The 14923-nt window shown below is 53.9% G+C and overlaps 1 protein-coding gene across 6 annotated transcripts in view; it reads left to right on the top strand.

Moving 5' to 3' along the window:
* The first annotated feature begins 9816 nt into the window (after nucleotides 1-9816).
* Nucleotides 9817-14923, top strand: part of MYT1 (myelin transcription factor 1) — a 62416-nt gene continuing 57309 nt past the window's right edge. For 4 of the 6 annotated variants that reach the window (XM_055722893.1, XM_055722891.1, XM_055722892.1 and 1 more), the window contains exon 1: nucleotides 10211-10710. In XM_055722893.1, coding sequence (XP_055578868.1) covers nucleotides 10578-10710 — 133 coding nt within the window. In that variant the 5' untranslated portion in view covers nucleotides 10211-10577. Of the gene's footprint in view, nucleotides 10079-10210; nucleotides 10711-14923 lie in introns of those variants that run through there. The other 2 variants (XM_027813608.2, XM_027813612.2) reach the window with 2 other exon arrangements.

Below are 14923 nucleotides of genomic sequence, written 5' to 3'. Positions count from 1 at the left end.
CAGAGACATAAAGAGGGGTCACAGGGAGAAGATTTCAAGGCTGTGGGTACACCTGTGTGTTCATCTGTGGGTATTTGTATGGGGCAAGTGCAGCAGGCGCTGCTTTTGAGGGGGGTTTGCTCATGGTTCCTCACAGGGCTCGTGTGGGCTGGCTGGGGACAACTGGGCACAGCAGCACTGGTTCAGTTACCTCACTGATATTAACTACTGTGCTAGTGCCCAGGTTACAAGATCTGTCCAAAATAATTCATACTCAATGCATTGTGTTTCACCGAGCATTTGAAATGAAAAACTCTGTATTTAACTCTGCCCCCTCACACCACATCTCACACACACTACTTCTGTAGTACCTTGCTGTGTTTCTATGCCAAAATTTCATGGTGACCAGCCACCTAAGGCTGCTGCTCTGAGATGCCCATCACCCCAGTGCCATCCTGGCTGATAGGACCTCCCCTGGGATGGCCATGGTGAGCCCAGTGGGGAGGCACTGCGTGGGATGGCAGAGCTGGAGAGCATCGAGGTGGGAGCCCGGGTGCCTCCCCAGGGGCAGGGCTACCACCGCTGCCAGATATACAACAGCTCTCTGTCATGGACAGGATAAAAAAAAAAAAAAATAATCACTCCTCTTTGGTCAAAACTGTGACTTTTTCTTTGGCAAAATGACAACACTGTTAGTGAAAATTGCCTTTCATTACAGCAGGGAGGGGAAAGAGAGATAAAAATGAAATAAGCTGTGCTTTTCTTCCCTTTATGTCCTTTTTGCAAACCTGTAAAGATTCTTTCTGTCTTTGTCCCCCTCTGTTTCCTGCAGCAGTGAGAAGTTTTATTGCGATTTATTGTGTATTTGCCTAGGAATTTAGGGATCTCAAGCAAATCACAGCCCCAGCCTGGCAAGCACTGCTAATAGACATGGTAAGAGCAGGGTGTGCTCTGAGCACCTTTTACTCAAAATAGAGAAGCCAGGTGTCAGGGGGAAATGGATGAAGACGCTTTCCCATAGCCACCCTCAAAAGATCAGTGTCAGGAGCAGAAATGAAATTCAGATCTCTTATCTCCTAGGCCCTTGGGCAAACCTGCCTGCTTGAGGATTTTCTTCCAGGTTAAGGATTAATTGCAGCAATGGAACTGTCATGCTGAAGTCCCAAGCTAGAAAGCAGAAGCCCACCCTGGCTGCTGCTCTGCCCCATGCCTGACCCTGGGACAAGTTGCATGTGTGAGACCTGAGGCCATGCAGGTCTGCAGTGCCACACGCAGCATCTCAGAAGCCGTGGGAGTGAACCCTGCAGCCTTTCCCTGTGCTGGTGCAGAGCACAGGAGGTGCTTGGCTTTGGTAGGCCAGCATGGGAAGCTGTGGAGGACACTTATTCCACAGAGATGCTCGGTGCGAGTAAATCCCCAGCACATCCAGGCTGGAAACTTTGTGCCTGGGGAATCAGGCAGAGTCATTTTCCCATTATTAATGGGAACAGATGAAAATATGACCACCAAGATGGTGATTATCCCTGTAAATATAGTCATCCTGAGAAAACTAGCCCTCAGACACATAAGCATCTCATCTCTGCCTTTGCAGCAAGGGAACTGTGAGCATCTTCTCTGATACAGTGGAGCCAGCTGGGATTTCGGACTCTGTGCTAAGGAGGGTGATACTCATCTCTTAGCTCTGCCAGCGACTCTCTATGTAACCTTGGTCAAATCACTTGCCACTCTGCAAAGGGTGGAAGAAGATTCAGTGCAGCAGCTCCTGAGGGTGCGCAGCCCCAACTCCCCACGTGCTCAGAGCAGCGCAGTGGCTGCAGCACCAAAGCAAGCTGCTGCGAGTGCCAGTGCGGCTTCAGCCTCCTCCTGCCGCTGCGCTGGGGCAGCCCCGGGTAAACAGGCAGTCTGCACGGACTGTCACTTCTTGGCTGCTCCCTCTCTGGCTCAGCCAAGACAGTCCAAATACGGTTCCGAATCACCACGTGCCTCAATTTCCCCATCTGTTAAATGAAGCTCATCATCATTTTCAGCTTTGCACTGTCAGCGTTGCACTGTTGTGCAGAACCTAACAGAAAAAGGCTTTCTCAACGAGGGTGAGCAACATCCTGGAGCTGAGCAGCTCCCCTGGTCGGGCATTCCCCATCCATGGTGGCTCTGCCAATTTTGGGCACGTGCACATCCCTCCTGCACACCAGATAACAAACTGGCTCAGGAAACCGCATCCATCCCCCATCTTGTCTGAAGGCAGATTGCTCACGGGCGGAGGAAATCTCCTGGAGAGTGAACCTTGTCAGCAAAAATGCAAATATTTGGAGACAAAGTGTTCATTACAGCAGAACTTGATTTCAGGGTCAACCCTTTTTGCAGCAAATTGTTAGCCAGCTAAAATGTTTATTGTCACCAGACTCTGGCAGTTTTGACAGTACCTATCAAGTTGAGCTTGACAATATCTGCATACGGCTTCTCTGCTTTTCGTTGCACAGCAATGAGAGAGGTGCTGGAGGAAGAGATTTAAGACAGAAGCAAACAGTCAACAGATAATTGGAACTATCTTTGTGAAAAAGCCAGGGCTGCTGTGGACCGGGGGAGCTGTTTAAGAGGAGGAAGGTGTAACACAGGCTGTTGGTAAGATGGTGATGGGGTAGGCAGAGAAGCGTCTTGGCAATTTATTTTTTTTTTTCCAGATGCAAAACTGCACACATGGAACAATAAATTCCCCCCGGCCTGGCAGTGCATCAGCAGAAATCACAGGCTACAAAGGGATGGTATTTCCTTTGGTCTTTTTCTACATGAGCCACGTGGCCAGGGAACCATCCAGACATCAGTGGAGTTTCTGTGATTCTTCTCCATTCCCATCTGTGCTCTCCTCTGCTCCCCTTCATGCCTGCGCGAGACTAAGGCCAGTGGCACCTGGGAAGAGGATCGCACTGCTGGCCAGCCCAGAGCCCAAAGGGATAAGCTCTCACATCTTCACACTGTGATCCAAGACTAGAGGATGGAGGGAGCCGGGGCTGGCTCTGCCTTACCGGTGAAGAGGGGAAAGGGGAGGCAGCAGAAGGAATTTGGGGGAAAACAAGAACAAGGATGAGATGCTGATGAAAACAGCAAGAAGGAGCGGATGAGGCAGCTGCAGCCACAATGCTTGCTAATAATATTTTGGGGCTCCCTCTGCTAGACAAAAGACAATAGCTTGCAGCTTCAGGATGGACTAATTTTACTCTGCTTTTTGCTTCTCCACATCTTTACCTTTTCCCCCAGCTAATGCACAAGGAAGGTGAGCCAGTCTGGAGCCACCGTGAATGGGTTTCATTTCCTTGCTTGCTGGAGCTGAGTGAAGACTGTTTCATCCCAACAGGCTGCTCCCAACACCCCTTAATTTGAGATCTCCTGCATGCAGGAAGCAATGGAGTTGAGTGACCTTGCTGAATCCCAGCCGCTGCAGCTGCAGGAGAACAGGGGAGGAAAAGAAAAGAGGGGAGGAGGAAGAGGCCCTTTGCTGTCTCCCATTAAAGCCCCAAGAGGCCGAAGATGAGAGAGCGAAAGTTTCAAATTGCCAGAACGTAATTCTGAAAGTCATTTTCCAAGCGCAGAGCTCTCTGCAATGTCACCTCTCATCTTCCAAGGTGGGGATTGAAGGGACAATAAAGCACAGAATATTCTGCAAAGACAGAGCTGCTAATTCAAAGACGGAAGAGGTGCCAGTCCCCAAACAGGCTGTCTCACACCCCCTTCTGCCGGGAGATCTGTGCAGTCAGATGTAGCTGTACAGGGGGCCCAGCTCCAGCTCCTTTCCTGAGCCATATCCAGCCCAGACGAGCGATCCGGCTGAGCTAAGCGTGGCTTATCCAGGTCCTTCTAAGAGCAAGGATCTCAAAAAAAGTCTGCCTATTCAACAGTTACACTTTTAATTTGAATCAGACTCCTGACTTTCAATTCAATTCAATGATGATCCTAATGATTATTACTACTATTGTTTCCTTAGACCTCCCTGAGACCAGCAGATGACCGTGATGGATGTGCAGACAAAAAGGTGCACTTTGATATTCACACACACCCTGCCCCAGCCCAACAAAACTGTACCTCCCCGCTCGCTCTTCCAGCTCTCTGCCTTCAAAGAAATCTGGATTAAGGAGTTAGATGTATTCAACAAAGTGTTCAGCCCGGGATCTTGCACCAAAGAGGGAATTAGCCTCTTGTTCTACATTCATTGCCAGCATTTATTCCAACTGCAATCCCCCCTTATGTTTATAAAATAAAAAAAAAAAATCACCCAAATATGCAGGCATGCCCTGCTGAGATAAATTGCATTCAGCTCTCCTTCAGATAATATCAGCTTTGTCCCGGGTTCCTTATTACTGGTGCCACCTGTCCCTAGAAGCACAGGCTTTTCCCCTTTCCCAAAGTACCCGAGCTGAGGCTTGGGTGGGCTTGCCCTCTCTCTGCCAGAGCACTGCTTTGCCCACCCGGGTCAGGGTGCTGTTTTTACACTGACAGTCAGGCTTTTTGCCAGGCTACCCCTCCTCTCTCCCACTTTCAGAAATGACACTTTTCCCTCTCCCAGACCAGGGCTGGCCCACAGAAAGAGCTGCCCTTGGTTCATCCGGGGTAATGAGCAGGGCACGGCGGGTCACAGCCTAGAGAAGGTACTTTGCCCTCCCAGCCAACATGGTAACAAAGTTCAGTCCTATCATACATATTAATCACAATCCTGGTTAGTTTTCTTCTATTATTATTGTTATTACTGTTATTATTATTATTATTTCCTGGTAACTCTTTCCCTGCTTTTCCATCTGGGAGGCCAGTGAGAATGTTCCTCACTGGCCTGTAGCCAGTTTTCTCCAGCTGGGATCAGTTCAGTCCAACGTTGCCATCTGTCCTTTGAGGCAGAGGGACATCTTCTTCCATTTCGGATCTCTCCCAGAACCAGTTCCCCCCTTTCCTTCCCCCACGCACCCTGGACTCGACCAGAGCACCCAACGAGCTTGTGTATGGCCATCAGCAGACTTGTGCATTTCTAGATGGACTCAGGCATGCAAGAGGTCCAGTGGCCTGATCCTGCCAGCCTGTGGACTGCCCAGGGGGCTGTGGGCACATCCCTCTGCCCAACCCCCGGGTCAGCTGGGGGGGCTGTCACCCTTCAAGGAGATACAGTGTGTTTGGGGGTCTCCTTGACATAGTGGAGGTGGATGGGGCTCTCTGGGGATGCTTTGTCTTGTTGGGCGCGGGGGTGTGTGTGTGTTTACCCCCCACTCCTCCACTGGGATGTGCAAGCTGTCACTTCATCCCTCTCCTACAGGCAGAAGAGAGGCACTGAGACCCCGAGGGCCAGGGAGGACAGGTCCCCTTCCTCAGCTTCTCCCCCCGCCCTGCCCAGCCGGGGAGGGGGGCGGGGGACGGGACACGACAACCCCCCTCCGGGCCGTTGCGCGGGGCCCCGCGGATTGGCCGCCGCGTGCTCTGCGGGGACTTTGCGGCGGGTCCCATTGGCCGCCGCCGCCCATAAGTTTTTGCTCCGGACGGGAACTTTTCTCAGGGATGATGGAGTAACCCCGGCCGCCCCGCACCCCCCGGCACACGCACCCACCGCTACGCGGCAAGGATGAAGCTCTGCGGGACCTTCCTCGGTTCGTAGCCGTTCGGTGTTGGGGGGGGGGGGGGGCATCCTGAGTGCGGGGTGGGGTCCTGAGCGCGTCCCCCACCCCCGCCTTCTGTCTCCTCTAAAGCACTTGAGCATCTTAACTCTGCCTAAGCCACGCCTTGGCAAAGGGGGTCAGTCAGTCGGCCGGGGGTGGGCATCGCGAACCAGCCTGTTCCCCCTTGTTTTATGATGGATTTCCCCCCAACAGCACGGTGGCAAGAGGCTCTCAAGTGTGTTTCGGAGCGCAGGTTCCCCGTGTCTGTGTTTAGTGAGCGAGGTCCCTGTCCCATTTCCCTCCCCTCCCCGGCCACCCCCCCCCCCACCCCCCACCCCCCCCCCGGGCTCAGCTGCGAAGGGCTACAGGTGCTGGGGGAGGAGGCGGGGAGTGCCCGGCCCCGGCGCTTTGCTCCGGGGCACCGGCGTGGCTTTGTCCCCGCTGCCGACGGTTTCACCGAATTACAAAGGACGAGGAGGGGAGGGGAGGTGGGGGTGAGGAGAAAATCCTGTTTTCTGCCGCTTCTAGTCCCAGTTCTGCTGGGGACGGGGTGCTTGGTTTGCTTTTGCAGATTTTTTTTTTCCTTCCCACTCTTGAGCGTTGCTGGGTAATAAAGGGGCGAGTGGGATGTTGTTAAATAAAAAGTTAGTTCGTGGCTGTCGAGCCGGGTGTTTCAGTACCTGCGTTACCCGAAGCACGAAGGAGGAACTTTGGGGATAATGCGAGGTGCCTTTTGCAAAAGATGGGGATTGCTCCGACTGCTGTTCTTCGGGGAAAAAGAGCTCTAGGTTTGGGTCAGACAAAGACGTTGCCTCTTCGGGAAGGAACCGCCCAAACCGGGGAGAAGGGGCGCGCTGCAGAGTGAGTAAAGGGTTATTAAAAGTTTTTTTGTGCCTGTTGTTCCATCTGCCAGGGCCCTGTAGTGGGCAGGTTTCTTCGCAACCCTTCAGCTGTTCCATATACAATATTAATGCTGGCCATTTCTATTCGGCATACAACAGCACTAATTGTAGTCTGAGGCATTAAGGCAGCCAGCCCATCTGCATAGAAGCTTTCAGAAAGAAACAAGGAGGGGGGAAAAAAAAAAATCTTTCACCCCCAGCTGGTAACCGGAGAAGTTGGTGCCAATTACAAATGCATAAAGTTTGAGATCTAATTTTCTTTGAAACAGACTCAAAGAAGCCAGTGAAATGCAGCACGGTGCCTGTATTTACACAAATGCAGTTTTATTTTAAATAGTCTCAAACTTTACACCCATGTTTTTGGATGAATCATTTAGTAAGATAAAAAAATTAATTAAAAAAATCAAATTGCATGGGGGCTGTGGGGTGTGTGTGAAGGGAATTTACTTTTTAAATCCTGTTGGCGCTGGGTTCTGTGGACACCAGGCAGGCAGCGACCCTCGGGGCGCCTGTCCCAAACCACGCTCCGAGGGAGAGAACAGGCGGACGCTTATTTTACACCTCTGCGCTGTTCCGCTGCCTTCAGGGAAGCGGCAGCTCCTTCAGACCTGGGAAGACACAGTCGTTCTCCCTGCGAACAGCTGGGAAGTGACTCTGTAGAGCTTGGAAACACCAAAATGGTCGGAAAAGGCGTAAAAGGCCGGGAAGCGGCCGGGAAGGGGGCGGGGGCGGGGCGGGGCGGGCGGAGCTGTCCGCCGCCGTGGTGCTGACCCGCCGGCAGAGCCCACGCGTGGCCGCGCTCCCCGCGGGCTCCTCCGGCTGGGCCAGAGGGGGCTGCGGGGGGCTTACCCTTGGCTGGGGTGTGTGTGGGGGGTGGGGGTGTGTGTGTGTTGGGGCTGCGAGCTGGGAATTCCTGCCGGCTGCTGAAGTTGATGGGAATGAGAAACTGCGGGTAAGGTGCCGGCTGGCGGCAGCGTTTTGGGGAGGTTTGGAGCGGAGGTGAAGGGGAAATCCGGCTAGTTTGGGAACAAAGGAAAACCAAGGACCCTTTCAGAACCCGGAGCTTAGTAGAATGATATCAAAGCTGTCAGCTGCCTCGGGGCTTCTTGGTTTGTCGTGTTAATAACTGCAACAACAGCAATAATAAAATTCATCTGTGCTACCACTCAGAGTGGCACAGGTAGATTTGCACATGTGTGTATTCCCACCCGTGCCGTGTGCGTGTCCACAAATTTATGTGGAAACACGTGAGTAAACACATTTCCCTCCTGCCTTCTAGTCTATCTATTGTGCTTTTTGTTTCTCAAGTTTTAGCATTACGTCTCTAAATGAAATAGCGGAGAAGAGGACCAGGCAGCATTGTGAGCAGAGAGGAGCTGAGTACACCCAGCCCTCCCTTTGATTCTATCGTGGGTGCAGAACAATGGAGATGCAGTGTAGCACTAGGCCTGCTGCCTGCAGATAAGAGTTTAATAGAATTTCTGAATGCCAAAGGTTTAGGATGTAAAATATCCCTGTCTTCGTGGTGTGTCCAAAGGAGATAGAAAACGGCTTTTCAGGAGTACTCTCTGCTGAATACCTCCTTTATGTTAATGGTTTAGGAGCACACCAGGCTTGCAAGCCATAGAAATGGGCATCATAAGAATCTCCAAAGCAGCCTCAACAGTTTAAAATTAGTATTTCTGTCACCCTCTCCTCAAAAAAAAAAAAAAATGCCTGAAATGGGGAATGAAATCCCTCTCCCCTGCTGTGCACCCTGTAATGGTCCGTGGGTGCAGTGGGGTTGCAGGCAGCTTGCTCAAGCCTGCGCTGCCAGGCAGGTGTCCAGCACAGCTAATAACACACGTGGGCTGAAACCTCGGGCAGCTTGAGGGGCTTCTCCCTCCTGCCTGCACCCAACCTCGCCAGGGTGGGAGGGAGCTGGAGAGGGGTGGCTGGGGCTCCCGCAGCTCTGGGGCTGGAGTTTCCCCACAGGAGAGTGCATCCTCAGGAGGAATCAACTTCCCTTGCCAGGCTCTGCCTCTGCTCTCGCAGCTCTCTAAAGGCTCCTGGGGTTTCTGTCCGTTTGTGCAGTCCTGCACCTTTTTGTAAATCTTCATGAACATGATGGTGAAGTCTTAATCATCTCGGTGATGCTGAGGTGGTGTGAGGGTGCAGGAAAAAGCGCTGAGTAGAAAGGTGACACCACCGCCCGCCCCCCCCCCCCCCCCCCCCCCCCCCACACACACACGGGGCTGCATCATGCCTGTGTTTTCCCTCACTGTCTCTGAAAAGTTGCAACCCAAGTGCCAATGCTCCTGTCTGGCAGGGCGGGACACGGGACCGGGGGATGGGGACGTGCTAATGCCCTTCCTTCTGCACGGTGCCGGGGTCTCTCCCCAGAGTCCCTCCCTCCAGCTCGGCGAGGGTTCTCCTCCTGGGGTGACCAGACCTCTGCCAAACAGAAGCATTTACAAGGAAAGATGATGCTAGTGCCTGGAAAGTGTAGCTCTTTCTGGGAGGAGGAGAAACATGTTGCAAGAACACGTACTTTTCTCACTTAGAAACAATCTCCAAACTATTTGAGTCACCGCTTTCTTTTAGGACTTCATTAGGTTATTCTCCTTCCCATCATGAAACCCAAAACGTAACTGCCTGAGCCACGATCCGTCCTTCCCGGGGTGAGGCGATGTCTGCTGGGAATATGTTGTGTCATTTATTTTATTATTTTTTTGAAGGGGAAGAAAAAAAAAATATTTATACACCTTTTAACCACTCGCTTTTGAATATGTATATCAGCTAATATGCAATACTTCCAGGTTCATAGAGGCGATAAATTTCCCAGTCTGTTCTTTATGGTGATAGGTCATCTTCCTAACCACCAATAAATATTGTAAAGTACTTTCGCTGGAGCTGTGCTAACCCAGGGCATCTGTCACTCGCTGCTTGCTGCTATTAGGAATTATTGGGCCGTACCACGCGTTGGGATGCGCGGGGGGGGACACGGCACGGTGCTTGTCGCGCTCGCCGTCCTTTTGTGTTGCTGCTATCAAAGGAACCCCGAGCCTCGTGCATATTAATTATGAATCAGCTCGGGTAAAATCACTCACCTTCTGCCGGGTCTTGGGGAGGGGGGAGTGTGAAGTGAGAGGGGCTGGTGGGGCTGGGAGAGCCCCAACTCTCTGTGCACTGAAGTCAGCAGCTCCATCTCTCTCTCTCTCTCTTTTTGATGCTATACTGTAAATTTATTTCACCTCAGAGAGTAAACAGATATATTGCAACCCCAAGGGTTCATGGGTAGTGTATTTACAAAGGGAAGGCGCAGCAAGCCCCCTCTGTGCCATTTCCATTAATGAGAGCGGTCATTAAGTAAATGAGACATTGCCTTTAGCAGGCTTAAGAGTTCACACACTAAGGAGTATCAGATATTTAATTGAAACCAACAACCCGTCTTACACGCGTGTTACTGGTGTAGGGAAGTGGGCTGCCCTCCAAGAACTCTCCCCCCACAACCTCCCCCATGCAAATTTCATGATTGGTTTCCGTGATGTCATTTTGTAAAGGGGCAGACAATAGCTGTGGGGAAAGGTAAGTCAATATTATGTTCTTTCGCTGACAAAGGCAGATAATGCTGGCTTTTTTCTTTTATTTTTTTTTCCCTTCTCTCTCTTTTTTTTTTTTTTTTTTTTTTTTTTTTTCCCCTCCTGCTTCCCTCCCTTGGATTGAGACAGAGGGGAAAGGCTTTCGCAGCACACAGTTGATGTAAACAGACGCAGGCGTTTTGCCTTTAGAGCACGAAGGCTGGGTTGTTGTTTTGAAAATTGCACTGGAGAACCGAGGGGATTTTTATGATGATCATCATGCTCCTAGGTCCATCTTTGCTCGCTCGCTCTCTCGCTGGCTGCGAGACGCTAGTGGACATGTTATGCTTCTGACTGAAAAGAGGTTGAATAAGACGAGAAAGGAGATTTCTTTGAAAAAAAAGAAAAAAAAAAAAAAAAAGCACAACATCGCATTCAGCCGGGAAACTTTCTGAATATTTCTGGAAGAGGATGCTTGCCGGGTTTGTGGACCGCGGGATCGGTGGATGTGTGCCCGGAGGGAAGCGTGCGCGGTGTTAGCAGAAGACGCTCCCGGGCGCCGGGAGGAGCTGGCGCCGGCGGCCTCCGCGCCCGCGGAGCTCTCGGAGGTGCTGATGGCGGTGCGCGCCCGCGGTGCGGGTACCGGGGCTCCGCGCGTCCCCCGCCCCCCCCCCCCCCCCCCCCCCTCAGCCCCCTTTACTACAGAAACTCCAGCCCAAGTCCGCAGTTGCCCGCTCCGCGGTCTTTAAGCAGCTCTGCGCCCCGGCGGGGGGGCCGCGCTTTGCTCGCCGGTGGACGCGTGTGCGGGGGGCTGGCGTTTGCCCGCTCAGGTCGCCCGCCGGGTGCTCGCTTTTGCCACTGGCAGACTTTTTTACTTTTTTCCTTTTTTTTTCCCTCTCTTACTGCCCCCCCCCTTCCCCAATATTGACTACTTGAGAGTTCTCTATTTATAGCAGCGAGGAGCAGGGGGAGTGTGCCATGTTTGTGGCTGTCTCTGTGCATTGACCACGACAGAAAGCTGCGGGTTCTTTATTTTTAGCTGGCTCGGAAGAGGCTTTGCTCAGCTAATCTCTTTATCAATTTTAGCAAAGTTTGTTGTTGTTCTTCTGCGGGGGATTTGCAGGGGGGAGAGGAGGGAAGGGGCCCGGTGCCCGAGGCTGTGCGTGCGCTGCCATCGCCCCCCGCCAGTGAGGCTGAGTTCGGGGCGCACTTTGCCGGCGGGTAGGACCGACTGCCCCCCAGGGAGGCGGCCCGAAGGGAGGCTCAGCACCCTCCGAGGCTCTCCTACACAAAGGGGCAGGTCGTGGGGGTCAACCCCCTGGGAGCTGGAGGTTTGGGGCATGGCAGCCCCCCTCCCCGAGCCGGGCTGCGGGCAGGGGGGTGTAGGCTGGCCACCGCTCCGCTCTCCTCCCGCTATTGTTGAGCCCCCTCGCACCGAGCAGCCGCTGGAAACAAGTGCAAAAATCCAAATCCTCGCCATCGCCCTGCCGCTACTTTTAGTTATTATTTTTTCTTTCCCTTTCCCCCTCTCTTGTTGGCTCATCTGCTGTTATTATCAACCTTTTCCATATGGTCACTTTAATTAATGGCAGACAAAAGGGGGTTGGGGGGGTGGGGGTGGAGGGGAAATCCAGGAATTAGAGTTTATAGTTGGTTTGTCTCTGATGCTGTCATAGAAACCAGAAGCAAAGATGCCGCCTTTCTACTTCTTTGTATGATCCTGTTTATTGTTCCCGAGCGGCGCAGGCTGGAGCAGGCGCATGTTGCAAAGCGCAACCCACCGCCTGCTGCTGCGGCCCGGGAGCCCGGGCACAACTTGGCCCCTTCGGCTCCTCTCCCCGTCCACCTTGCCTGCCCTCTCCCCGTCCTTCCCCTCCTCCTCTCCTTCGGGAAGGCCAAGGAGAACTTATTTTTGCTTTCTCTCTCACTCTTTTTTTTTTTTTTTTTTTTTTTTTGCAAGTAGCTTAGGGGACTGCGGGTTCCCCCACACAAAGGCGAGAAGAGTAGGCAAACTACCGCAAGTTGGCTTTACCCTGCCCGGAAAGCAGCCGGGAGCTGCCCCGTGGGTCCCGGCGGAATTGGGGTCCCGGTACCCCGCAGCGGCGGGTCCGGCTCTGTCCCGGGGTGCCGTTACAGCGGGGGTTACCGTCCCCCCCCGGGGCTGGGCGGCGCGGGCCGGGGGCGGCAGCTTCCCGGGGGTTCCGTCGAGGAGCCGGGGGCTGGGCGGGCAGCCCCCCTTGTCCCCTGCGCAGCCCCGGGATGCCGCCTCCCATCCCGGCCGCCGTCGGCCCCTGGCAGCCCCCGGGGGCGGTGGGGGCACCTCGTACTGTAGAAAAGCCAGAAGTGCAGCCCCCCCCCCCCCCCCGTGACCCCCGAGGTTTGGCCCGGCTTGGGGGGGGCGTCCCACTGTGGGACGGTGCTTAAGGTCACTGCCAAGGCTGGCGCTGGGGGATTTGGGACTGGGGTGCCTCCTCGTCTTTGGGCAAGCCCAAAGGTTCTTCCCTTAAAGAACTCAAACCTCTCCCTTACCACCACCCCCCACCCCCCGGTCGGTGCTGCTACTAGGTGCTCAGTCCCTTTGCTCCCCTTGTCCCCAAAGCGGGGGGCGGGGGGGCACACGGAGCAGGGGGAGAGCCGTCTGGGGGTCGGAGCGGCAGCCGCTCCAGCTCCCCCCGGCTTTTGTTTCGCAGAGCCGGGCCGTGTCGGTTAATGGCCCGGGCGGGGGGGGGGGGGGGGGGGGGGGGGGAGGGACGGAGCGAGGCGGGGCACGGCGAGCCCAGGTACCTTCCAGCCGGGGGAATGATGGGGCCAGGGCTAACCCAGCCGGGCCGGGGCTTGCCCCTCCCGTCCGGAGCCGCAACGTGCGGGCCGGGGGCGGGCGGGCGAGGGTCCGGCTCCACGAGCCCCCCTGTCTCGCAGAGCCCCTGGGGAGCCGGCAGCGGAGCGGCCCCGGTTCCTGGCAGTCAGATGATGAGGGCAGGGCTGACTTTGCAAGACGTAGCTCGGCGTCAGAGCAGCTGCCATTTTAGCAGACAGTGCTAAACTGCCCCCATCGCACCCCCCGTGTCCCCTCCCGGGGGAGACCTGGGCTTTGGGGTGCTGCCTCCAAACTTTCCTTCTTGATGGGGCACGCTGCTCTTCGTGGGCTCTGGCGGGGAGCAGTGCACCCTAAGCCAGCCATGCACCCTAAACGGGCTGAATTACCCAGCTTTTGGAGCTCAGGAATATAAACTCTTCTCTCCTCACCAAATCCCACCGTGGTTCCACATCAGGGCTTGAGGAGGGCAGGTGAGTTTGTACTCCCAAGCCCCCCCCAAATCAGTTTGTGCAATGCAAAATGGTCCCCAGCTCCCTGTCCGGTGAGGGGGAGAGAATTCCTTTTGCAGCTTGGGGGTTCTTATTTTGCAAGGGGTGCTGGCATCTGCCCCACTCGAAACTCGGGGGGTTTGCCCCCCGAGAGTAGAGCGAGGAGGGGGAAGCAGCAGGTTTACAGTAAAGGCCGGAGCGTGCAGGAGAAATCATCCACGGCTGGGCTGGGCTTCCCAGAAGACATGAAATCAGCCGTGGGAAGGGGGGGGAGACGTGGGGAAGCGTCGCGTTACCGCTGGGAAGTCGGCTGTGAGAGTTTGATGGCAAAGTGGGGGGCAAGACCCCGTTCCCCCTCCACTTTGTGCATGTGCGTCAGTTTGCAAACGGAAAGAGTTATTTTTACAGCTGTAAACTGTGTGGCTTAGTTGCTAGTGCTCTTTCCTTAATGACAAAGGACATCTCCTGTCATCACTACATAGCTGTTCCCCTTTCTCGTATATACGGGAGCTGAGGGTGGAGGATCCTCACTGCAAACTTCCAGAGCTGGGAATACACCACTACTCGTTACTCTTCTTCCCTTAACAACCCCCCTCTTTGAGTTATTTGTTGTGCAAATGCTGTTTAGTCCCCGGCTGTGCAGAGAAGGATGCTGATGCCGGGAAGGAGGGAGGCCAAGGTGGCCCCAAAATCCAGGTTTATTTGTCTTTTTGGGAGATAGTCCTCTAGCAGCTGTGTGAAAGGCATTATCAGGTGGGATTAGCTCCCACCCATCCTCTCAGTTCCCAGGTATTTCTAGAGTTTTGATAGGACAGAACTTGCTGTCAGGAAACTTTATGCTTTCCACTTTTTTTTTTTTTTTTACTTTTTTTTTTTTCTGTAACCCCTGCCTTTTCCATCTTTTTCCTGGGTTTTTCTGGTTTCTACAAAGAATAACTCCAGCACCTACACAGCAGCGCTGGTCTCCTGGGGCGCGTGATGCTGAGTCCCCCGGTGTCTCTGACACCCTTAAGGCTTTCAGATGTTTGCGTGAAACATCCCATCTTAAAATACTCTGTATCGCTTCTGAGGCTGTTTACCTTTGAAATGTAGAAACTTGATTCCCCACCTAGTCCTTAGAGAGGAGATCGTGGTGTGAACAGGGAAGTGGGGTGATAAGCATGTGCTGTGAAAAGTTTCTGGGGTGGAGCAATGCCCTGAAACACCTTCCTCCTAGAGTGAAAGGAATGTGCGTGAGATTTTTGCTCCGGGATCTGGGAGCCAGGTCACGGGTAACAGCAAAGAGCAGGGCTGGGGCATCCCTTCTGCTTCCTTCAGAGATGGAAGGGAGATCTGCCACCCACCCCCACATTCCACACAAATATTTGCACCGGGGAGAAAAGGGCTTGATGTATGTCTATTTGGAGGACGCAAGTTTCTCCTCTTGGCAGGTTAGCTCATCGGAGGGGATGCCTGGCAGTGCAGCGGGCTCCCTTGCAGAGCCTGGGGCAGGGCTGAGATACCGAAGGTGAAGAGAAGTTCCCAGGTGTCCCCTGCCCGTGCAGGT

The sequence above is a fragment of the Falco cherrug genome, chromosome 10 (genome assembly GCF_023634085.1).
Source record: "Falco cherrug isolate bFalChe1 chromosome 10, bFalChe1.pri, whole genome shotgun sequence".
NCBI classification, from domain to species: domain Eukaryota; kingdom Metazoa; phylum Chordata; class Aves; order Falconiformes; family Falconidae; genus Falco; species Falco cherrug.
This window is presented reverse-complemented; position numbering and strand designations above follow the sequence as displayed.